We start from the raw sequence: 26,128 nt of genomic DNA on the forward strand, positions 1-26,128 counted from the left end.
CTTGTCCCGGTTCGTTACCGAGTACCAAATCTAATATGGCCTCCCCTCTGGTCCGACAATGTACATACTGAGTTAGAAAAGCTTCCTGGACACTGCACAAACACCGCCTCGTCCAATCTACTTGATCTAAAGAGCTTCCAATCAATATTTGGGAAGTTGAAATCATCCATGACTACTACCCTGTGGCTTCTGCACCTTTCCAAAATCTGTTTCCCAATCTGTTTGTCCACATCTCTGCTGCTATTGGGGGGTCTATAGTAAACACCCAACAAGGTGACTGTTCCTTTCCTATTTCTGACTTCAGCCCATGCTACCTCCAAAGGCAGATCCCCCTCGAACTGCCTTTCTGCAGCCGTTATACCATTTCTAATTAGCAACCCCACCCTCACTCCTTTTTTACTACCCCCCCTAATCTTAGTGAAAATCTGTAACCAGGAACCTCCAACAACCATTCCTGACCCTCTTCTACTCTCGTTTCCATGATGGCCACAACATCATAGTCCCAAGTACCGATCCACGCCTTAAGTTCACCCACCTTATTTCTGATACTCCTTGTGTTGATGCATACACACTTGAGCCCATCTCTGTGTCTGCAACTATTCCCTGTCAGTATTACCTTCTCCACAGCCTCCCTACATTCTTAGACATCCTGAAAAACAGCTAACCTATTTGCTGGACTACAAGTCCGGATCCCATCCCCCTGCCAAATTAGTTTAACCCCCCCCCCCCCCGAAGAGTGCTAGCAAACCTATCTCCCAGGATATTGGTGCCCTTTTGGTTCAGGTGCAACCTGTCCTGCTAGTACAGGTCCCACCTTCCCCAGAATGCAGTCCAATTGTCCAAATACCTGAAACCCTCCCTCCTACACCATCCTTGCAGCCACGTGTTCAACTGCACTCTCTCCCTATTCCTTGCCTCACTGTCACGTGGCACCGGCAACAACCTAGTAGGCTTATATCTACTGGTGTTTTGAAGAGTATGAGATGATTTTATTGAAATACAAAAGATCCTGAGGGGTCTAGACAGGATAGACATGGAAAGGATGTTTCCTCTTGTGGGAAAATCTAAAACTCAGAGGGGGGGGCTTACTCTTTAAAAAAAAAATAAAGCTTTACCCATTTAAAACACAGACAAAGTGACTTCTTTCCTCTCTCAGAGAATTGTAAATCTTTGGAACGTTGTACTGCAAAAGGTGGTGGAAACAGAGACTTTGAACAATTTCAAGACACAGCTAGATAGATGATTCCTTAGCAAGGCAGTGAAAGGTGATCAGGGATGCAAGGATATGGAGTTGAGGCTACATGCAGATCAAAGGTGTAATTGAATGATGGAGAAGGGGCCAAGGGCCTACTCCTGACTGGCATGTGTAGCTCTGTAACGGATAAAACATTGACTACTTTTTGGATTTTTATCTTTGCCATGCTGACGAGAGCTATGGCTCACTCCTAGGAATTGGGAAGTTGTTGATTCAAGTTGCTCTTAGAGACTGGACATGCAGGCTCACCTGTACACTGCAGTGCTGTGATCATCCTAAACTGGTAGTGATGCTGTCAATTGGATGAGACATGGTGCTGTGGGATGGGGGTTGTGGTTTTCTAGGTAAATGTTTCTTCCTGAAACAACATCCCAACAGATTCATCTGTCATTATTACCTTGTAAATCCTTGGAGTTTGTTGTGCACGCATTGGCTATTGTTTCATATATTGTGACAATGGCTACACTTGAAAAAATATTTCATTTGTTGTAAAAGGGGTTGTGGTTTCCAGAGGATAAGAAGAATATTGTAAGCAACATTGTGTTTTTAAAATTCTCGTCCACATTTTCAAATCTCACCACGGTCTTTTCTCTCCTTGTCTCGATAATCACCCCTATCCTCATAACCATCCAAAATATCTATGTTCCTTTAATTCTGATCTTTTGTGCATGCATAATATGAATAGTACCACTCCTGTTGGCCATTCAGTCAGCTGTTTGGGCCCTTCCCTTCCTCCACTCCTTTGTCTCTCTACTTCACTTCAATCTTCTAAAATGTTTCTTAAAACCTACTTTTTAAACTGAATATTTGGTCATCTCATGATTCAGTGTCATATTCAGAATCATACAGCACATAAACAGACCCTTCGGTCCAATCAGGCATTCCAACCATAATCCCAAACTAAAGCAATCTCCCCCGCCTGAACTTGGCCCACATCCCTCCAAACATTTCATATTCATGTACTTATCTAAATATCTTTTAAACGTTGTAACTGGACCTGTATCCATCACTTCCTTTGGAAGTCATTCCACACACGAACCACTTGCTGTGTTAAAAACAAAGTTGCCCCTCATGTCTTTTAAAATCATTTTTGTGCTCACCTTAAAAAATGCTCCCTTGTCTTGAAATCCCTCACCCTAGGGAAAATATACCTGCCATACACCTTATCTGTATATCTCATGATTTTATAAGGTCACCCCTCAAGCTGTTACACGCCAACAGACAAAGTCGTAGCTTACCAGCCTGTCAACCACCACACCCACCCATTCCATTCCCTGCAACATTCTGGTAAACCTCTTCTGAACCCTTTCCATCTTAATAATATCCTTCCTATAAAATGGGCAACCAGAACTGCACACAGTACTCCAGAAGAGGCCTCACCAATGTTCTATACAACTTCAACTTAAAATGCTAACTCCCTACTCAAAGGATTGAGCAATGAAGACAAGTGTGCTAAATACCTTCTTAACCACCCTGTCTATATGTGATGCAAACTTCAAAGAATTATGCATCTGAACCATAGGTCTTTCTCTCTTCTACAACATTACCCAAAGCCCTCAATGAAGCTGGGAAAATCCAACACAAAGCCAGTAAGTATTGACAACAAACAATAATCTGTATTTATATAGCACCTTTAATTTAGTGAAATGCCTCAAGGCATCACAAATCAAGGCCTCCCTATTCAGTGTTTGCTAAAACTGACAGCTTGAATAGTGGCTGATTAGGCAGCCACTGGAGTCGGAAGCCTCCATGTCCCATTGATATCAAAAGATGGTGATCGCAATTGAACCCAATCCAGATCCCTTGAACTACTAACATTAATTTTGTTCCTTGTGACAATTTTTGTGCTGTCCAGCAAGGGCTGTCACAATATTAAGATGCCCTTGCAATCCCCAAACAAGCTCAGTAGGCTTTCACTTTAGCCAGTGGTGTTGAATAGGCCTGCAGAATTGGTAGCCCGCTTGCCATTTTTAATTGGAGGGCAAGCTCCACTGAGCCCATTTTAATTCCAGATTTTTATTGAATTCAAGTTTCACCATTTTGCGTGGTGGGATTTAGACCCACGTCCTCAAGCATTGGCCTGGGATTCATAGAATCATACAATACATCAGCTCATCAAGTCTGCACAGAACTGTTTCAAATCTCGAGAGTCCCACTTTCCAGCACACAGGCCTGAACTTTCAATGTTATGACATTTTAAGAGCTCACCCAAGTACTTTTTAAAAGGTGGAAGGTTTAGGGTCTTAAGTACCTTCCTCATCTGTCTATTCCAGACCCACCACTCTCTGGGTGAAAAGATTTTCCGCAAATCTCCTCTAAACTTCAAGTCGTTCATCTTAGAATTATGCTCTCTTGTAATTGACCCTTCAACTAAGGGGGAGCCACTTCCTATCCACTCTGCCCATGCCCTTCACAATATTACGCACCTCATTCAGGTCCCCTCTCAGCCTTCTCTGCTCTAAAGAGAATAGCCTGAGCTTATCCAGACCCACTGCTCCATCCACTGGAATGATAGTCCAGTGACATTAACCAATGCCTCAACCTTCAAACAGTTTCTTGACTGAAGGTTGGCTAACGTGGTGCCACTATTTAAGAAAGGTGGTAAGGAAACGGCAGGGAACTATAGACCAGTGAGCCTGACATCCGTGGTGGACAAGTTGTTGGAGGGAATCCTGAGGGACACGATTTACATGTATTTAGAAAGGCAAGGACTGATTATGGTTAGTCAACATGGCTTTTTGCTTTGGAAATCATGTCTCACAAAATTGATTGAGTTTTTTGAAGAAGTAATGAAGAGGATTGATGTGGGCAGAGCAGTGGATGTGATCTATATGGGCTTCAGTAAGGCATTCAACAAGGTTCCTCATGGTAGACTAGCTAGCAAGATTAGATCACACCGAATAGAGGGAGACTTGGGCATTTGAATACAGAACTGGCTCAAAAAACAGAGGGTGGTGATGGAGTGTTGTTTTTCAGACTGAAGGCCTGTGACCAGTCGTGTGCCACAAGGATCAGTGCTGGGTCCACTGCTTTTCATTATTTATATAAATGATTTGAGTGTGAACATAGGAGGTATGGTTAGCACCTTTGCAGATGACACCAAAATTGGAGGTGCAGTGGACAGAGTACAGAGTACAACAGAGCCTCAAAATACATTGGGACCTTGATCTGATGGGTTGAAGAGTAGAGGGTGAGTCAGATAGAGTTTAATTTAGATAAAGTCGAGGTGCTGCATTTTGGAAAGACCTTAATGCTAAGGTCCTGGGGAGTGTGACTGAACAAAGTGACCTTGGAGTGCAGGTTCATAGTTCCTTGAAAGTAAAATCCCAGGTAGGTAAGATAGTGAAGAAGGCGTTTGGTATGCTTCCCTTCATTGGTCAGTGTATTGAGTATTGGAGTTGGGAGGTCATGTTGCAGCTATTCAGGACATTGGTTAGGCAATTTTGGAATATTGCATGCAATTTTGGTCTCCTTGCTATAGGAAAGATGTTGTGAAGCTTGAAAGAGTTCAGAAAAGATGTACAAGGATGTTTCCAGGGTTGGAGGGTTTGAGCTCTAGGGAAAGGCTGAATAGATGGGTGGCACGGTGGCACAGTGGTTAGCACTGCTGCCTCACAGCGCCAGAGACCCGGGTTCAATTCCCGCCTCAGGCGACCAACTGTGTGGAGTTTGCACATTCTCCCCATGTCTGCGTGGGTTTCCTCCGGGTGCTCCGGTTTCCTCCCACAGTCCAAAGATGTGCAGGTCAGGTGAATTGGCCATGCTAAGTTGTCCGTAGTGTTAGGTAAGAGGTAAATGTAGGGGTATGGGTGGTTTGCGCTTCGGCGGGTCGGTGTGGACTTGTTGGGCCGAAGGGCCTGTTTCCACACTGTAAAGTAATCTAATCTAATCTAATCTAATCTTGAAATTAAGATTGGAGCTATTTTATCTGGAGTGGCAGAGGCTGAGGGGTGACCTTATAAAGGTTAATAAAATCATGAGGGACGTGGATAGGGTGAATAGACAAGGTCTTTTCCTAGGCATGTGGGAGTCCAAAACTAGAAGGCATTGAAGGTGAGAGGGGGAAGACATAAAAGGGACCCAAGAAGCAACTTTTTCACACAAAGAGTGGTGTGTGTATAGAATAAGCAGCCAGAGGAAGTGTTCGAGGCTGATACAACTACATCATTTAAAACACATCTGGATGGGGATATGAAATAGGAAGGGTTTAGAGGGATGTGAGCAAAATGCTGGCAAATGGGACTAGATTTATTTTGGATATTTGGTCGGCATGAACAAGTTTGACCGAAGGGCCTGTTTCCATGCTCTTTATCTCTATGACTCTGAATAATTTGCTTCCATTTAATCGGGTTATTTGGCTTTGGTGTTATGTTCCACCATAAGGGTGGAAGCTGTACCAGTTCAGAAATCCTCCAATACCGTAAGGGGCATGAATTGGGACATAGAGTGGAACATTTGTAAGTTCCTGGTCTCTGCACAGTGAGTTTTGCTGTGAAGTGCATGTTTTTGAATATCTGGAGAGACAGCAAAATCTAGTTCCGATGTGGTGTGTCAACAGTTGAACAGTCCGCTCAACTGCCTCTCCAGTGAGTCTAGCATCAGTGAATAGAACGTGAAAGAGGTAGCTGTCTCCTGGGCAATGCCTTACAGGAATAAGTTAATTTGCAGTCTTGATTGTGAATTGTACATTGATCTTCAAGGATCTAAATTCAATGTGTACAAGTGACACAAAGTGCAGAGTCAGATCATCAGTAGACAGCATTTCATCAATGGAGTCTCTGAGGTCAATGAATGGGCAGGATTTGTGAACTCATCTCTTTCACTTCTCCAATTTATAGTTTCAGAATGAATTTCTCCTATATCCGTGCATTCACAGAATTACAAAGCATTACTCAATCATTAAAATGAAACAAAACAAAATCTGCAGATGCTGGAAATCTGAAAGGAAAACAGAAATTATTGGAGAAACTCAGCAGATCTGGCAGCAGCAACCCTTCTCAACGTTAACTCTGTTTTCTATCCACAGATGCTGCCAGATCTGCTGAGTTTCTCCAGCAATTTCTGTTTTAAGTACTGAATCATTTCCCCATAGAAACTGCCTAATTGCCTTTTGTGAATGAACTGACGTTGTCGCTCCTCAGGGACTGGGTTACAGATGGTAGGGGTTTTACTAAGGAAATTCCCTCTGAGTGGTAGTGGGTAGACTTTATAATAAACAAAAAATCTATTTCAGCTTGGCTCGCTGAGTTTTTAGTTTTTTTGTTGTAAGCAGTGGATTTTGGTGGACTTCGGATATGATTTTGATTCAGTTAGAGTGTGAACTTGGAAGAATAATCTGATAATATACATCCATTTGAGCAAGGTACCAGCATGAGACTGGTGCTTGTATAACTGTATTCGAGAAAATGTCAATGTGCATCCCCAGCATTCTGTGCGGCCTGGACTTTACAAAGTTGAAACAATTCCAAAGCCATGTAGGTAGGGTGGGTGTGTCTGGATTCTGGATTTCCTTTCCCCCAGTCCAACTCCCCAGGCTTGCGTCCTGCATTCCTCACCTGGGGTTTGTGGGTTCGGTATGTCCAAAACTCCTCACCTCATTACATGGGGTCACATCAGTTTTGTTGTGACTCATGGTTCACTCAGGTTTGGAACATAGACTGTATTCAGGTACCTTTTGAAAGGTAACTTCTGAACCATTCTGAGCATTGGGGCAAGTACCCCAGGGTGGGCTGAAGTGCCTGTTCCTGTACTATGTTCTATAAGTCCTTTAAGCCGCTTGCCAAGCTGCCGTTAGCCACCTCCACAAGGCTTCTTATAATTCCACATCATGGTGAGGTGGTCACCTAGCAGTGTTCTGGCTAGGCTTATTCATCCACAGACCAAGTAATGTTCTGGGAACCTGGGCTCGAATCCCACCACAGTAGATAGTGGAATTTAAGTTATAATAATCTGGAAATAAAAGTGTAATGATGACCACAAAACTTCCCAACAGGAAAAGAAAACAACCTCATTCACTAATATTCTTTTGGAAAGGAAACTGCCATCCTTACCTGGCCTACACGTGACTCCAGACCCATATTAGTGTGGTTGACTCTTAACTGCCCTCTGGGTAATTAGGGATGGGCAATGAATGCTGGCCTAGCCAGTGATGTCCATATTCCATGAATGAATTAAATCACTCATGTCCCTTTAATCTACCTGTGCATGAAAATTGCTCTTCTTACAACTAAAGTTGTAGGCAGACCATTATGGCATGAATGACATAGGCTTTGAACAGTTTACATCTTTAACTCTTTACAAATAAACTTTGACTCATTAACAAAAGAGATGGGAGAAAGAATAGCTTATTCTAAGCACTTAGGGATGCAGAGTCAAGATTAGAGTGGTACTGGAAAAGCACAGCAGGTCAGGTAGCATCCTGATGAAGGGCTTTTGCCCGAAACATCGATTTTCTTGCTCCTCGGATGCTGCCTGACCTGCTGTGCTTTTCCAGCATCACTCTAATCTTGACTCTGATCTCCAGCATCTGCAGTCCTCACTTTCACTTAGAGATGCAGTTCAAGCGAAGACAACAGTTTACTCCAATTGTCTAAACAGTCGCCTTCTGAGACTTTGAGTCTGGGCTTGCAGGCAAGCAGGGATAATGAGGACAGGGATAAGAAATTGTTCAGGAGAACAAGACAGCCTAATTTTCTCCTTCCAACTCCATTTTGATTCAACTCCCTCTCCCTCTCTCTACCTCTCCCTCACCTTTGTTGAGGTGCATTGTACTTAACGGATTTTGCACGTAATTTATTAAATTAGAAACACAAACAGTGGTTAATGGATGAAAAAAAATACCGTGGGCGATTTGTTGATGGAAAAAGATACAGTTGGTTGTGTACAAGAGTGCTTCTGGATAATAAAAAAAAGAACAACTCAATTATTTGGGCTGTGGTACTTGTGTCCCTAGCTCTGAGATGCCAGAAATGCCATTGGTCTCCTAATTAGGTCCAGTTGGGAAGCTTCAAAGAACAGCAAAATCCTGTGAAATTGAGAATGTGAAATAAAAGCAGATGGTGCTGTAGAAACTCAGCAGGTCTGGCTGCATCTGTGGAGAGAGCAAACTTGAAGCATTAACTCTGTTTCCTTCTGCATAAATGCTGCCAGAGCTGTTGAGTTTTTGTACATTTGACATTCCTGAATTATGGAGGCTAACTTTAAAGATTAAGATGCTTAGGTGCAGGCCCAAGTCTTTAGTACAACAGATTAAGTAGAATTGAAGACAGTATAAAGTCAGAGTCACACAATACCAGGTTATAGACCAACAGGTTTATTTGAAATCACAAACTTTCGGAGCGCTACTCCTTCATCAGGTGAAGTTTCACCCAACTTGTGCTTTCAAGTAAACCTGTTAGACTATAACCTGGTATCATGGGACTTCTGACTTTGTCCACCCCAGTCCAACACCAGCACCTCCACATCATGAAGTCAGTATAAGAGAAGATGGGAGAAGGTATTTCATGCAGTAATGAACTGAGTAGTGTCTGAGACAGAAAACTGGAGGGTATGGAGATATCTCCATCACAGAATGTAAAAAAAAGATTAAAATTAACGTTTATGTTTTGATTGTGAGGAATCGAGAAGTGCTTTTTGCCTTACATGCAGTCTTAAGTTTCGGAACCTTTGTTTACATGAGTGCAAGGATGTGGAAAGGATCCATGAGCACATTTTTTTTGCGAGGTTTTCTTTCTTTGGTGACCACTTCTGTTTTTTAGTGAAAATAATGTTTGCTTTGCATGTGAAGATCTGGGGCCAGACTGCGGGGAATGAAACTTTATTTCAGAAAATTACATGTTTTCTTTTCACAATTTCTTACAGGCTGAGAAATCTGTGCATGACCTCAGCCAAGAGATCTATTTGAAGGATATCTCTGTTCCACCATTCAGTCACATGATCAGAGCATTGGCACCTCACTCGCGATACAGAATCCGGCTGGCCTGCAGCACGGATATTGGCACCTCCCCATGGAGCAGCTGGGTGACAGCGGAAACACTTGAAGGAGGTGAGGGTGGAGGAACTGTTCCCACTCGTGAATAAATGTCAGGCGTCAGTGTTAGCTCCAAGTGATGCTCCCAGGGCATTAGCAAGAAAGTGCTACACTGTCAGAGGTACTGTTTATCCAAAGAGTTTTTAAACTGAGAGTTCATTTTGCTGTTTCATTTGAATGTAAGATATTCCATACTTTAAATTTTAATATGTATTTCTGTTTCCATATGTGGACATTTTCCTTTAATTTAACACATAAAAGCAGATCATCTGATCTTTGTTCATGAGATTGTTGTGCAGTAATTAATTACTCCAAATCTACATCAGAACAATTACAACATTACAAAACAAAGACTTTATATCATATAAAAAGAGAAATTGCTGGAGAAACTCAGCAGGTTTAACAGCATCTCTGGAGTGCAAACAGAGTTAATGTTTCAAGTCCAGTGATCTTCTATTTTCTCTCTACGGGTGCTGTCAGACCTATTGAGTTTCACCAGCAATTTGTTTCTGTAGCAGACTTCCAGCATCTGTAGTTCTTTGTTTTATCATATATCCCACCATGGGTTTGCCTCCAACAGGATGTTTTACTTGATGTGGCAATGCTTATGTTATCTTCTCTGCTATAAGAAACGGCATGGATACTGTGATAGTAAAGAATCCAGCAGAGATTCATCACAATTAAATATATGTACGATAATTACATCCCTCTGGCACAGAAGTGTTTGTGTTAATATTACACTAAAACGTTACAAAAGAGAAGCATGATTCCACAACTCTACATCGGGGAGACAGGACGCCAACTTGCGGATCATTTCAGAGGACATCTCTGGGACACCCGCACCAACCAACTCCACCGCCCTGTGGCCGAACACTCCACCAAGGATATGCAGATCCTGGGTCTTCTCCATCGCCAAACCCTAACTATCTGATATCTGGAGGAAGAACGCCTCATCTGCAATCACACGGCATCAATGCAGATTTCACCAGTTTCCTCATTTCCCCTCCCCCCTCCATCTGATCCCAGTCCCAGGCCTCCAACTCAGCATCGCCCTCTTAACCTGTCCATCTTCCTTCCAACTATCTGCTCCACCCTCCTCCCTGACCTATCACCTTCACCTTTATCTAACTATCACATTCCTAGCTACCTTCTCCCCAGCTCCACCCCCTCTCCTATTTATCTCTCAGCCCCTCAGGTCCACAACCCTCATTCTTGATAGAGGGTTTATGCCTAAAGCATCATTTCTCCTGATCCTCGCATGCTGCCTGACCGGCTGTGCTTTTCCAGCGCCACACTCTCAATTTCCACAGTGTCATGCTTGTTTTATCATTTTTATTGCTCCCTTTAAAAAAAAAGCTTTTGGGTATCCATAATAATGTCAAAATGTAACTCTTGCATACAAGTTTCCTCGGGGATGATTTCGATGGACTGGGTGTTGTGAACAGCAGCGTTTTGAAAGCAGTATTTGTGGAAAAGTAAAGCTGGAGAACTGCCAAATCTGAAATCCGTTGCCTTTAAAAGGGACAGCAGCATTTCAAGGAGGCAGCTTTCAACCACCTTCACAAGGGCAACTTAGGATGGGCAATAAATGCTGGTCCAGTCAGCAATGCCCATGTCCCCTGATTAATTAAAGCAAGTAAATCAGTGTCGTCTAGTGTTTTAACCATGAGACACACATTGCCATGTGGAAATCCAGATGAAGTTGCTCAGTGAAACTGTTAACCAGCTAGAAAGAAATGATTTCTGCTGGTGGGGAACTAGGGGGGAATGACCAGAAATTAGAGCCTAAATCTTTTAGGAGTCAAAGATGATGTTTACTTGATATTGTCTGCCATAAATGGCAATTTTCTTAACATTTTGTTCATGGGATGTCACCATTGCTGGCCAGACCAACACTTATTGCCGGTCCCTAATTACCCTTGAGAAGGTGGTGGTGAGCTGCTTCCTTAAACTGTTGCACTTCCTGCTGGAGGTAGACCTGCTATGTCCTCTGGGAGGAATTGACCAAGCAACACTGAAGGAATGATTGGTTTCCAAGTCGGGATGACTAACAGGGTATGATCCCCACTCCCGGGAATGGACAGCGAAGTGCAAATAACTGGTCGGTTTGGTCTCTGAGAGATGCCCACCCCTTTCTTGCCATTTTGGCAGTTAGGTTCTGGAAGGAAATGTCCATGGGTGGCTTTCATGACCTGCCAGCAATTAAAGCCCTTAATGCATTCATGAGTAGTTGCAGGCCTCAATCCACTACTGGCTCTGAATGAATTCTTGGGACCTAGTCAGGTGAATCCCAGAACTCTGAGAAGCTAAGGAAGTCCCTTGCTGAGATATTTGTATTATTAATAGCCATGGATGAGGTGTTGAAAGACTGGAGGGCAGCTAATGTGATGCCATTGTTTAAGGAAGGTGGTAAGGAAAAGCCTGGAAACTCTACACCGGTGAGCCTGCTGTCAGTGATGGATAAATTGTTAGAAGAGATTCTGAGGGACAGGATCTACAAGTATTTGGAAAGGTAGTGACTGATTAGTAATAGACAACATGGCTTTGTGCATGGGAAATTGTGTTTTGCTAACTTGACTGAGTTTTTTCAAGAAGTGACAAAGAAGATTGATGAAGGAAGAGTGATGGATGGTGTCCATATGGACTTCAGCAAAGTGTTCGAAAAGGTTCCGCAAGGTAGACTAGTTACCAAGGCTAGATCACATGGAATTCTGGGAGACCGAGCCATTTAGATACAAAATTGACTTGAAGGTAGAAGACAGAGGGTGTGGTGGAGGGTTGTTTCGAGGATTGGAGGCCTGTGACCAACAGTGTGCAGCAAGAATCAGAGCTGGGTCTACTTCCTTTTGTCATTTACATAAATGATTTGGATGTAATTATCGGAGGAATGCTAAGTAAGTTTGCAGATGACACCAAAAATGGTGGTGTGGTGAACCATGAAGAAGACTACCTCAGGTTACCTCGGATCTTGATTAGATGGGCTAATGGGCTAAGGAGAGTCCATTGAATTAGACAGTTATGAGGTGTTGCATTTTAGAAAAGCAAGTCAGGGCAGGACTTATACACTTAATGCCAAACCAATAGATCATGGGATGCAGGTTCATAGTTTCTTAAAGGTGGAGTCACAGGTTGACAGGGTAGTGAAGAAGACGTTTGGTACACTTATCTTTATTGGTCAGTGCATTGAGTATAGGAGTTGGGAGGTAATGTTGTGGCTGTACAGGACATTGGTTAGGCCACTATTGGACTACTGTGTGCAATTCTGGTCTCCCTGCTATCAGAAGGATGTTGTGAAACTTGAAAGGGTTCAGAAAAGATTTACAAGGATGTTAGAACATAGAACATAGAACATAGAAGAATACAGCGCAGTACAGGCCCTTTGGCCCTCGATGTTGCGCCGATCCAAGCCCACCTAACCTACACTAGCCCACTATCCTCCATATGCCTATCCAATGCACGTTTAAATGCCCATAATGAAGGAGAGTCCACCACTGCTACTGGCAGGGCATTCCATGAACTCACGACTCGCTGAGTAAAGAACATAAATGATTTGGATGTAATTATCGGAGGAATGCTAAGTAAGTTTGCAGATGACACCAAAAATGGTGGTGTGGTGAACCATGAAGAAGACTACCTCAGGTTACCTCGGATCTGTTATGTTGTTATGGTTGGATGTTTTGAGCAATAGGGAGAGGCTGAATAAGCTGGGGCTCTTTTCCCTGGAGCATGAGAGGCTGAGGTTTGGTGGTTTATAGAGGTTTATAAAATCATGAGGGGCATGAGGAATAGCCAATGTCTTTTTATTAGGGTAGGTGAATCTAGACAAGAGGCATAGGTTTAAGGTGAGAAGGAAATAATTTAAAAGGGACCTAAGGGGTAACTTTTTCACGTAGAGGGTGGTGTGCATATGGAATGAGCTGCCCGAGGAAGTAGTGGAGACTGGTACAATTATAACATTCAAAAGGCATCTGGATGGGTATATGAATAGATGGTTATGGGCCAAATGCTGGCAAATAGGACCAGATTAATTTGAGTTATCTGGTCGACATGTACAAGTTGGACTGAAGGATTTGTTTCCATTATGTACAACTCCATGGCTCAATTACCTTCCCTGTCGGTGAGAAAAATGACTGCTTTTCTCATAGGAAAACCAGAGCAACCTGACTGCTGGGAGAGTGGTGCCCTCCAGTGAAGCCAATCTGGAGGCTATTGGGGCAGGGATGGTTGCAGGGGATATTGACAGCCACATCTTCCCTTGTGTCCAAGCCCTCAACAATCTGTAATCACCAGCTCACCAAATCTACTCTTGGATGCCCTGCTTTTCACAGCTCAGGCCTCCAATGACATTCTTCAGTATCCTGAGGCCACTAATGCCTGATTGTGTGCCAGGCCAGGAACTCAGTGCCTATAGATACTTGATCTGGACAGCTTTCTCGCTGGTAGAGGTGGGAAATTAACCACTTCAAAGTCACAGACTGTGCACTAAGACCAAAATCACAACCGCCGTATTGGTAGCATCCACACGGAAGCCATTTGGCCCATCAAGACCAGCAATACCAGTGCTCTAAGTCCCATTTCGAACAACCACCCACCTTCACAATGCTTCACTGTCCCACCCACATCCCTGTACCCTACGAGTTTACTTCCTTCCAGTGCCCATTGAACTTCCCTTTGAAATCTTTATTGCCTCCACTTCAGCTGCTCTTGTGGGCAGTGAGTTTGAGGTCATTACCACTTATCACATGTAAACATTCTTTACAAGCCCAATCCCTGCATCACACACCAGCTAACCCCAGCTTTATAACCGACAGTTCCTGGCCCAGCCAGGACTGGAGATTTGAATGGGAAACAAGCCGATGTGTTGGATGACCATATTCTGATTCTCAATCTAATTAACCTTTCTCAATTGGCATGCGTAGGGCAAACATAGAAACCAGCCAAGAGTGCCCTCAGATCTGGATAACAGTTAGAACATTCATCCATTGAGGACTGGATGGTGCTGCTGCTGGCATCAGTACTGATATTGATACCTGAAGAACCAGATATGCTTGCCTGACCTTACATTTTCTGTTCATTCATGGGATGTGGGCATTGTTGGCTGGGCTAGCATTTGTTACCCAAACCTAGTTGCCCTTGAGAAGGTTGTGGAGAGCTACCTTCTTGAACCACTGCAGTCCATATGCCATGGGTTGATCCACAATGTCCTTAGTGAGGGAATTCTAGGATTTTGTCCCAGCAACATTGAAGGAAAGGTGATATATTTCCAAGTCACGTTGGTGAGTGGCTTGGAGGGGAAATTGGCAGGTAGTGGTGTTCCCATGTCTCTGCTGCCCTTGTTCTTGTTACAGCTGATTGGGAAGGTGATGTCTAAGGATCGTCGGTGAATACAACTAAAGTGAAAAGTGTTTGTCTTGTGAAGATAACAAAATCAATGTTAAACCTTCAGGAATTTAACGCAATGAGAGCCATAGGAAGTGTTTCAGTTAGGTGGAATTCTGTGTCTGGGATTTGAATTGTTCTTGGGTGAGAGCCCAGTTATTGGAGGTGCCAGCTTAAACTCCTGTACATTTCTGGATCAGATCCCAAACTCGACATTTCTTTCAACATGTCTTCGGAAACTACAGCCAAGTCGTCTTCTCATTCAGCAACATGGTATAAGAAAAGTGGTTGAGGTTCAGTTTGTTGACAGAGATAGGATTTGTAGATAGAGGTATGTTTCATTATTTAATTTCTTCCGACTTACAAGCTGACCCATTAGGAAGGAATTAGACTGCCAAATATTACAGGAATTAATGTTTGATTTGGCATCCTTCCCTGCTCTAAAGTGCCAATGCTTATTCAGTCCCTGATAAGGCAATGCTTCATGTGAGCCAAACAGCCAAATCAGACTATTTTTCGTATCGTCATTCCAGTCTGGGATTATGGCTCTCAGGAAGAGCGCTATGCATTCACACAGATCAGGGCTATGTCGCAAAGTTATGGATAGAGGCAAATGCTGAGTTGTAGCAACCAAACAAGTAAGTTATTTATTATATTGAATCGGTTTCCAAAATCGAGATTTTTAAGTGACTTTGTTTTAAACAAACAAACAGAAGTTACATATCCCAAGGCAGAAAATTTGATAAGGAGACTTAAAATATGTATTTATTAGGTTTAAAAACAGAGGAACAGAGAGACTTTTCTGGACCATTATATCTCAGCAGTCAATGTGAGAAAGTCTGGGAACTGCACCTTAGGACAGTTTCGGAACTCATACAAAGGAGGTTGGTCAGAATGGGGGACAGAATCAATAATTATTGGGCATGGCCAGGCATACTCCTTAACCAAGGGAGTCTACAATAGGATGAGGGAGGCATTCGCTAAAGTCGACTGGAAGCAAAAACCTTATGGTTGAACAGTTGACAAACAGTGGAGGACTTTCAAAGCAATTTTTCAAAGTGCTCAGCAACAGTATAGACCAGTGAAAAGGAAGGCTGTAGGAAAAGGGGTAATCTGCCATGGATGGCTAAGGAAATAAGGGAGGCTGTCACGTTGCAAGAGAAGGCATACAAAGTGGCCAAGATCAGTTGGAAACTAAAAGATTGGGAAAGCTTTAGAAGTCAACAGAAAGCCACAAAAAAGATATGAAGAAAAGTAAGATAGATTATGAGAATAAACTAGCTCAGAATATAAAGACAGATAGCAAACGTTTTCTATAAATATATAAAACGAGAAAGAGGGACAAAGTAGACATTTGTCCTTTAGAGGACAAGAAAGTGGGGTTTAGTAATGGGATATGAGGAAATGGCTGAGGCTTGAATAGATATTTTGTGTCAGTCTTCACAGTGGAGGACATGAATATCATATCAGTAATTGACAAAGACAAAGATAGGTGAGGATCTGGAAACAATCACAATCACTATCACAAAAGAGATAGAGTTGGGTAAGTTAATGGAGCTAAGGGTAGACAATTCTCCTTGCCTGGATGGAATGCATCCCAGGGTACTAAAAGAGTTGACGGGAGAAATAACAAAAGCAATTGTGGTAATTTTCTGAAATTCACTGGACTCTGGGGCAGTTCTAGCAGATTGTGACACCACCATTTAAAAAAGGAGGTAGACAAAAAGATGGGTATTTATAGACCTGTTTGTTTAACTTTGAGGAAAATGCTTGAATCTGTTACTAAGGAAGAAATAGCAAGGCACCTAGTCAGAAATTGTCCCGTTGGCAGATGCAGGGTGCATCTGGAATTCTATGAAGACATTACAACCATGATGGAAAAGGAGGACCCAGTAGATGTGGTGTACCTAGATTTCAAAAAGGCATTTGACAGGGTGCAGCACAAAAGGCTACTTTTTAAGATAAAGATGCAAGGCATAATGGGTAATGTGTTAAAATGGATAGAGGACTGGTTAACTAATAGGAAAGAGTGGGGATAAATGAGTGTTTTTCTTATTGGTGATCAGTGACTAGTTTGGGCAGCACAGTGGCTCAGTGGTTAGCACTGCTGCACCAGGGTCCTGAGTTCAATTTCCGCCTGTCTGTGTGGAGTTTGCACATTCTCCCTGTGTCTGCATGGGTTTCTCCCACAATCCAAAGATGTGCAGGTCAGGTCAAATGGTCATGCTAAATTGCCCACAGTGTTAGGAGCACTAGTCGGGGTAAATATAGGGTAGGGAAATGGGTTTGAGGGGCGGTGTGGACTTGTTGGGCCGAAGGGCCTGTTTCCACACTGGAGAGAATCTAATCTAGTGGTGTACCTCAGGGATCAGTATTGGGACTGTAATTATTCACAGTTAAAAATCACACATCACCAGGTACAGTCCAACAGGTTTATTTGGAAGCACTAGCTTTCGGAGCGCTGCTCCTTCATCAGGTGGTTGTCAACTGTTGGACATGTTGGACTATAACCTGGCATTGTGTGATTTTTAACTTTGTATACCCCAGTCCAACACTGGCACCTCCAACTTGCAATTATTCACAATTTACATAGATGATTTGGAGTTGGAAACCACAGACTGTGTGACAAAGTTTGCAGATGATACTAAGATGAGTGGTAGAGCAAAGTGTGCAGAGGACTGTGAAACTTTGCAAAGGAACATAGTTTAAGTGAGTCTGGCAGATGGAGTACAATGTTAATAAATGTGAATTCATACATTTTGGTAGGAATGACAATAAAAAGGACTACTATTTGAATGGTAAAACATCACAGCAGGCTGCTGTACAGAGGGACCTAGCTGTCCTTATGCATGAATCTCAGAAGGTTAGACTGCAGGTGCAACAGGTAATTAAGAAGGCAAATGGAATTTTGTCCTTCATTGCTAAAGAGATTGAATTTAAAAGCAAAGAGGTTATGTTGCAGGAATTTAGAGTGCTGGTGAGGCCACACCTGGAGTACAGCATTCAGTTTTGGTCTCCTTATTTGAGAACAGATGTACTGTTATGAAGCAGATTTAGGACTGAACTCAGAAGGATATTCTTCACTCAGAGGATTGTGAATCTATGGAATCCCCTGGCCAGTGAAGTAGTTGAGACTTTCTCAGTGAACGTTTTTAAAGTTAAGATAGATAATTTTTGGAACAGTAAAGGAATTAAGGTTTACGGTGAGAGGGCGGGTAAGTGGAGCTAAGGCCATGAAAAGATCAGTCATGATCTTATTGAATGGCAGAGCAGGCTTGAAGGGTCGGATGGCCTACTCCTGCTCCAAGTTCTTATTGTTCTTATTCTGTGTGTTCACCTGGGAACCAAGGAGTTTACAAGGTGGCCGAGTTTTTAGGACAGTGGCAAGTTTTGATGATGAGAGAAGATCACTTCCTGTAGCATAGCTAAGGCTCGTTGTACGTTGCTGTAGATCAGGAAGCCTGGGTTCAAGTCTCACCTGCTCAAGAGGTGTGTAATACTGCTGTAAGTTGAAAATTCATATAATAGAATACCTACAGTGTGGCAAGAGGCCATTCAGCCCATCGAGTCCACACTGACCCTCCAAAGCCGCAGCCCCACACTCTATTCCCATAACCCCACATATTACCATGATTAATCGGTTCCCTGGAATTACCGACAATTTATCACATCTTTGGACTGTGGGAGGAAACTGGAATACCCGAAGGAAATCCACGCAGGCATGGAGAGAACATGCAAACTCCACACACACTATGACCCGAGCTGGAATCAAACCCGGGTTCCTGGTGTTGTGAGGCAGCAGCACTAAGCACTGAGCTACCCTGTTGTCTCAAAATCATTTTTGAAACGTCTAGAGCCAAGTTGAGGAAACATATTTTAGCTTGTTTAGTATACAAGATCTGAAATGATCTGGAAATAGGATGGAAGTGGATTCTATAAATAATTTGGAAATGGACTGAGTTGAAAATCTTATGGTCTTGCAAACAGCGTCAGTGTGGGATGAAACACAACTACTCTTACAAAGAGCTAGTAGGAACGGAATGGGTCAAATGGCCTCCCTCAGTCTGTAAGCTGATATGATTTATGGTTCGAAAGCATTGGACAGGATGTGGAAGAAATTTAACAGAAAAGCTCTTGGTTTAATGTTCTTTAGTTTGTGGACAGGCCAGAATCTAAAGTTGTTCTCTTTCAAATAGGCAAAGGGGTGATTAAAGTAGAGAATTACAATGCATTTTGAGAGAGTGGGAACAGAGAATTTCATTGGCAGTAACCAGAGGACAAAGAGTTAAAACATCCAACAGGAAACAAGGATCTTTTTACCACAGTGTTATGATACCTAGGAGGAACAAAACAAATGTAATGTCTTTCAATGAAGAGTGATTAACACAAGACAAATGTAATAATAGAAAGGAAGCTATATATATAGATGAATAGATGCAAAGGTTAAGGTGGAAATTATTTTTAATTTCTAAAAATAGGGTCATTGCACATGCGCAAAAAAATTCAGATGAGCACATGCAGTCGGCACTCATCGTTGGTGCCAGCAGACGAAGGCTTGGATTTGGACAGATTCCTGAACATTTTATATGGCTACGGAGAACGAGTGGAATAATGGGATCATATGGAGAGCTCGCATAGCAGCATCATCTCGTCTCGGCACGGTTGCTCAGTGGTTAGTTCTGCTGCCTCACAGCACCAGAAACCTGAGTTTGATTCCACCCTCAAGCAACTGCCTGTGAGCAGTTTACACGTTCTCCCTGTATCTGTGTGGGTTTCTTCCGGGTGCTCCAGCTTCCCCTCTCAGTCCAAAGATGTGCAAGTTAGGTGAATTGGCCGTGCTAAATTGCCCATAGTGTCCAGGGATATGCAGGCTAGGTGGATTTGCTATGGGAAATGCAGGATTATAGGGTGGATCTGGGTGGATGCTTTTTGAAGGGTCAGTGTTGACTTGATGGGCCAAATGGCCTGCATCCACTCTGTAGGGATTGTATAATTGATAAAAATATAAAAACTTAGGATGAAATGCTGTTTTGCAGCACCAGATCTAACAGCTCAAACTGGGCATCCATGAGGCACTGTGGGTCATCACAGCAGCAGAATTATACTCAACACAATCTGCAGCCTCATGGCCCAGCAGTCTACCATTATCAACAAGCCAGGGGATCAACCCTGGTTCAATGAAGAGTGCAGGAGGGCATGCCAGGAACAGCAAGAGATACACCTGAAAATGAGGTGCAGATGCCAAACTGTGGAATCAGTATGTGATAGACCAAGAAAAAGCAATTTCACAGCTGATGGATCAGATCTAAGCTCTGCAGACCTGCCATATCAGCAGTGGACTGAAAAAATAAAGCACTGGAGGAGGAGACTTCAGAAATATCCCCAACCTGGACAATGTACAGGCTGAGAGCATCAGTGCAAAAAAGACAACATTGGAACATTGCAGGATCTTCAGGCAGTAGAGCTGGTGAATTGTCCATCTTGACCTCTGCCTTATATCACAGTTATCAGTCTTCAATTTGATTTGCTCCATATAATATCAAGAAATAGTTGAAGGTATTGCATAATGCAAAGGCTAAGGGCCCTGACAACATTTCAGCAATAGTACTGAGGATTGAAGCAGCCAAGCTGTTGCAGCACAAAACAATACCAACATGAACTTGACAATGTGGAAAATTGCTCAGGTGTTCCTTTCCATAACAGGTTGGGACATACCCAGGTACAGAAATGGTTGGGTTTGGGACATAGTCATACCTGTGTAATCATACCTCAGAAACAACATCAAGCTGTTGACTAGTCTGTGAGACACCTCTCTCAGTTTGAGAACATACCCCTGAATACTAGTAAGCAGATTTTGCAGGGCCGACAAAGCTGGGATTGCTGTCAACATTTCTAGTGCCTTGTTTGATGCTGATGGTTCATCCAGTTTTATTCCTTTGCTTTGACATGGAGGTTTAGTGGAATTGGGTGGCTTGCCACACTATTTCAGATGGCAGGAAGAGTCAGCCACATTTCGGTCATTGTTCCACCTTTATTTCAATTCAGGCTGATCTTGGGCTCAACTACCCTGTCTGTTCATGATATCCTTTGATTTCCTGAGAAATGTCTACTCCAGCCTTAAATATATTCAACAATGGAGAATGCCAAAGGTCCTCAACTCTTTGAGTGAAGTAATCTCTCCTCATCTCAGTCCAAAATGACAGTTCCCTAATCCTCACACTATGCCACCATGTTTTCGATTACCTGACCAATGGAGCCTCCAGAGGCTGTGTTGAGTTATTGCAGTAACACACAGGGGCACACCTGGAGGCAGATGTGCGACTCATAGATATCCTGCTGACCAGAAAACAACACATCCCTGACTCAGAGGAGGAGTGGTATGCCCCTGCTTTGTAATTTCTTGCAAATCCTTTGTTTTGATGCTCAGACTGGTTTTGCACAAGCCGTTTGTTGTACGCTGTGATTGTCTGTCTTTTCTGTAACAGTGAGGAATCACACCCATCTAATGGTTCTTTTCGTTTTCCTCTTTAAGAGCCAGACACAGCCCCAGGCAACATAACCTTCCTGTACAATGGCAGTGTTCTGCTCTTCAAATGGGAGAAACCATCCACAGGCCTTAATGGGGTCTTGCAAGGATACAAAGTGGCATACCAGGACCAAGACGATGCTGAGGTGAATGGCTTTCAGATTTTGTAATTTTGTTAATATGCATGCGAAGCTTTGGCTTATTCCAACTCTTACTGGATGGACTATCCCACATAGCCTGCTTCATTTCATTCCTGATCAGTCTAAACAACTAAAATCTTACTCTACTCTTCCCTGATGCTACAAACCTCAATAATTCCTGGTTTGCCATCCCAGGTAGTCTTTAAGCATTGAAATCCAATTAACAGTTGCCAAATTGTTTCCATTTTGTCTTCCATCAGCTTCTCAGCTATTTGCAAAGCTGTCCTTCTCCTGTAGGCTGTGGTTACTTAATTTCCTGGATCAGGAAGGAAACACTTGAGTTTATAAAGCACTTTCCATCATCTCAGGATGTCCTGGTGTGCTTTATACTCTGCTAGAAGAAGTGGTGGAGGCTGATACAATTGCAACATTTAAAAGGCATCTGCATGGGTTTATGAGTAGGAAAGGTTTAGAGAGATATGGGCCAAGTGCTGGCAAATGGGACTAGATGAGGTTAGGATATCTGGTCAGCATGGACGAGTTGGACCGAAGGGTCTGATTCCGAAATGTACATCTGTATGACTCAATGTCAATTTTCTTAAATCTAGTCACTGCTGTAATGTGGGAAACATGAAGCCCGATTGTCACACAACAAGTTTTATTTATTTGTTCATGGGAAGTGAGTGCCATTGGCTCAATCAACTTTTATTGCCCACCCCTAATTGCCCTTCAATTGAGTGTCATGTTGGTCAATCCAGAGGGCAGTTGAGAATCAACTGCATTGCAGTGACTCTGGAGTCACATGTAGACTAGACCAGTAGGGGCATTAGTGAACCAGTGGGGTTTTTATGACAATCAATAGTGGTTACATGGCCGCCATCAACTCAGGCTTTAATTCTAGGTTTTTAGTGACTCAAACTTTTATCATGTTGCCAGAGTGGGATTCAAACTCATGTCCCCAGAATATTAACCTCAGGTTCTGGATTAATAGTCCAGTGACATTGCCACTAAGTCACCTTCTCCCCAACGACTATATAATGTTCATGAGATCACCTGGTTTTGTGATGTTGGTTGATAAATAAACACTTGCCAGGATACCAAGGAGTTTTTATTCAGGATAAATCCTCAGACCGTGAACATCCACCTGAGGCTGTTATGAAGGTTCCTAAAAGTTGGTCCCTCTGCTGGTATAGCTCTTCCTCAGCGATACCATGGGTTGAAAGCCTGAAATTTATTGGAGATACAACATCCTCTGCATAATACAACCAGCAGGGATGGCAGAGAAATAAGAAAAAAACAAAATGAGAAAGAAATGTTGGTTCCAATTCTGTAAAGAAAATTGATGTGAATGAGGAGGGAGTTCTTAGTATGAGAAAATTAAAAGACATTCAAACCATTTAGGAGCTTGCACTCAGGAAATGTTATTTGTTGATCTTGTTCGAACAGACTTAGGTGTGGAAAATAGATAATACTGACCAGATGAGACTTTAGGCCATGGGGTTGGAGTTATGCAATAGGTTTCAGCTAACCATCCACTGCTGGCACATAAGCATCTAGGAAAGTTTACGGTCACCAGAGAAATGCCTGCAAGTTTTCAATGTTTTGTTTTGTAGGTGATAATGGACAATGGGCTGAGAGAGAACATTATCCTGGAGGTTGTCCTGCCTGTCACCAACCTGACTCTCTGCGTGGCAGCCTACACGAAAGCTGGAGATGGGCCGTGGAGTGACCCTGTCCTGGTGACCCTCCCTAGCCCAGGTGAGATCGGCCAGACTTTGTGCTCATGTTCCAACCAGTTCCTGGGAACTTGTGAGTGTTTCTGGAAAGGTGTATTGAAACTGATGAATGTCTTCCTCTTTGAGTTGATATTGAATGATGATCCTGTCCATTGTTTCCTTTTTTGAATTGAATAATTTCAATGAACCAAGAGATGGCAGGCCCATGTGACAACTTCTCTAATCCTGTTAAATTTCAAACAGGTCCTTGATGGGAGGTGATTGATTGTAGGTGACTGGAAATGTACCTGCTTGATTTAACTGTTGTTCCTGCCTTCTCATCCACTGGTAGTGGGTATGTGTTTTGGGGGACATAAAATCCAACCCAAAAGATAATGGAAATTTCATCCTTTTTTTTTCTCCTGCAAAAATATAGCTGTTTCTGTTGGAAGCAAGTTTTGTTGTGGGGTGGAGTGGCGTGGGGGGAGGGGTGCATTTAAAACTTTCAAAACCAAATCCTTGTAAGTCAATGATATTAAAGAGTTCAGAACCAAGTTAGGCAAATGAAATTAAGATCCAGTTCAACCGCGAATGGTAGAGCAAAACAGGCTTAATAGCGTTGAATAGCTTCCACTCCCTTCATGTGTTTTGATATTGACACAATTTTCTATGTTCAAAATGAGCTCAGAAATAATGAGGATCAACTAGCTAAATTAACTTGAGCAGACGTTTTATCTCAACCAGGAGCTATGACAGAATGGGCTTCTGTTATTGACTACAATGATTCAACTTAAGGGTAATTAATGTTATGTTCAACTGTTCTTCACCATTGCTGAGAGGCAAAACAATTTATTATTTGCGATTCTCTACACAGGTATTCCAAGGCAGATAAGATATCCAATAGGTAAGAGACGACCTTTGGTTAGGTTTTATATGAAAGGAGAATGTTCCAGAACTCATTAAAGTACTTTTGGTGTGCAACTATTTGAAAGAAAAAGGCTAGTCAGTCTTGAAGTCAACTCAAATCCGCTTTGCTGCTTAAACTTTGACTCCCTGTTGAGCAAGACAAATGTTGTTTTGGAATGTAATATTTCTCTCTTGAGAGACAGAACAATATGAGAACAGAATGAGTGCCTACCATGAGGGACTTTGTCAAAAACCTTAGCAAAATCCATGTACTCAATATCTACTGCTTTCCCCCTCATCGATCATCTTTGTCACCTCCTCACAAAATTCAATCATGTTCGTAAGACATGACCTGCCCTGCACAAAGCCATGCTGACTGTTCCTAATTAGTCTGTGCTTTTCCAAACATGCATGAATCCTATCCCTAAAGATCCTCTCCAATGGCCTCCCAACTACTGATGTGAGACTCACCAGTCTATAGTTTCCTGGATTATCCCTATTTCCCTTCTTGAACAGAGGAACAACATTAGCTCCTTGCTACTCCTCCTGGACCTCTCCAGTGGCTAGTGAGGATACAGAGAACTTGATCAAGGTCCCAGCAATCTCCTCTCTTGCCTCTCTCAAAAACCTGCAGTAGATACCATCGGGCCTGGGGACTTATCCACCTTAGTGCTCCTAAAGAGACTAAAACACCACTTTCTTCTTGATTTAAAATGCCCGAGCATATTTACGTGGTCCACACAAATCTCACTATCCTCTATTTCCTTCTCCTGGGTGATTCCTGATGCAAAGTACTCATTTAGAATCTCACCCAAATCCTCTGTCTCCAAGCACAAGTTCCCTCCTGTAGTCCTGAGTGGTCCGACCTTCTCCCCAGTTATCCTCTTGTTTTAATGTATCTACAGAATGCCCTGGGATTCTCAATACCCCTACTTGCCAAAGATTTTAAAACAAGTTGGGGCTGGGATCGAAGGTGGACATGTCCAAAATTCCTTATCACTCATTGTTGTAGCCATATATAGAAAGCGGGAAAATGGGGTTGAAAAACCTATCAGCCATGATTGAATGGTGGAGCAGTCTCAATGGGCCGAATGGCCTAATTTCTGTTCCAATGTCTTATTGTCTATACTAGTTTGGTGCACAATATCAACCATCAAGCCAGGGCAGGTTTATAAGATCCAAATTTAGGATTGACCAATCTGCTTTAAATTTGAAAACTGATACGCCAACGACTTTGGCCTATCTGTACCAAGCTAATTTCTTTATTCATTCTTTCCTGCATGTGAGCACTGATATCTGGGCCAGCATCAACTTGCCATCTTTAATAGCTCTGGCGAAGTTAAAGATGAACCCACTTTCTTGAACTAGTACTGTCCATGTTTAAGTGCACTTATAATGCTGTTAGGGAGACAGTGCCAGGTTTTTGATCCAGTGACACTGAAGGAACAATGCGATAATTCCAAGTCAGGATTGAGGGGAACTTGCAGGAGTTCTCATGTTCTTGCCCTTGACCTTCAAGACAGCAATGACTGTGGGTTTGGAAGGTGCTGACTGTGGAGCCTTGGTAAATTTCTGCAGTGCATCTTACAGATAGTACACATTACTGCTACTGTGGATAAATGATGTAAGGAATAAATGTATAAGACGATGGATTGGGTGCTGATCAAGTGGGCTGCTTCCCTTGATGGTGTTTCTTTGTTGTAGCTGAACTCATTCAACAACAAGTGAAAAATCTCATTCAACAACAAATAGAGCATTGGAAATCTGGAACCTTTATCTAAACTAAGGTTTTTAGTTTTTGTTTTGCAATGAGCATTTTAAAGAAGATGGAGGAGAGTGATAAACCATAACACAGAGTAGAAGTAAGGCCATTTAGCCCATCGAGTCCACTCTGCCATTTAATCATGGCTGATGGGCATTTCAACTCCACTTATCCACATTCTGCCCTTATCCCTGAATTCCTTGCGAGATCAAGAATTTATCAATCTCTGCCTTGAAGACATTTCATATCCCTGAAGTTGTGGATCAACTAAATGAATGGCAAAGCAGGTATAAAGGATTGAATATGCTCTTCCTATTCATTCCTGAATAATTATTATTTGGGGATGGCAATGCAGAGGAATTACTGAATGCAACAGCATTAGCATGTTTTCTTGGGAAATGTTACATTTCCATTCT

At 42.7% G+C, this 26,128-nt stretch overlaps 1 protein-coding gene across 1 annotated transcript in view; it reads left to right on the plus strand.

Annotated features, from left to right (window-relative positions):
* LOC122542724 (tyrosine-protein kinase receptor UFO) overlaps positions 1-26,128 on the plus strand; it is a 176,253-nt gene that overhangs the window by 57,193 nt on the left and 92,932 nt on the right. Inside the window, exons 7-10 of the mRNA XM_043680699.1 lie at positions 9,116-9,299; positions 21,196-21,335; positions 22,943-23,087; positions 23,919-23,948. Coding sequence (XP_043536634.1) covers positions 9,116-9,299; positions 21,196-21,335; positions 22,943-23,087; positions 23,919-23,948 — 499 coding nt within the window. The remainder of the gene's footprint in view (positions 1-9,115; positions 9,300-21,195; positions 21,336-22,942; positions 23,088-23,918; positions 23,949-26,128) is intronic.

This window comes from Chiloscyllium plagiosum, chromosome 41, assembly GCF_004010195.1.
Source record: "Chiloscyllium plagiosum isolate BGI_BamShark_2017 chromosome 41, ASM401019v2, whole genome shotgun sequence".
Taxonomy (NCBI): Eukaryota; Metazoa; Chordata; class Chondrichthyes; order Orectolobiformes; family Hemiscylliidae; genus Chiloscyllium; species Chiloscyllium plagiosum.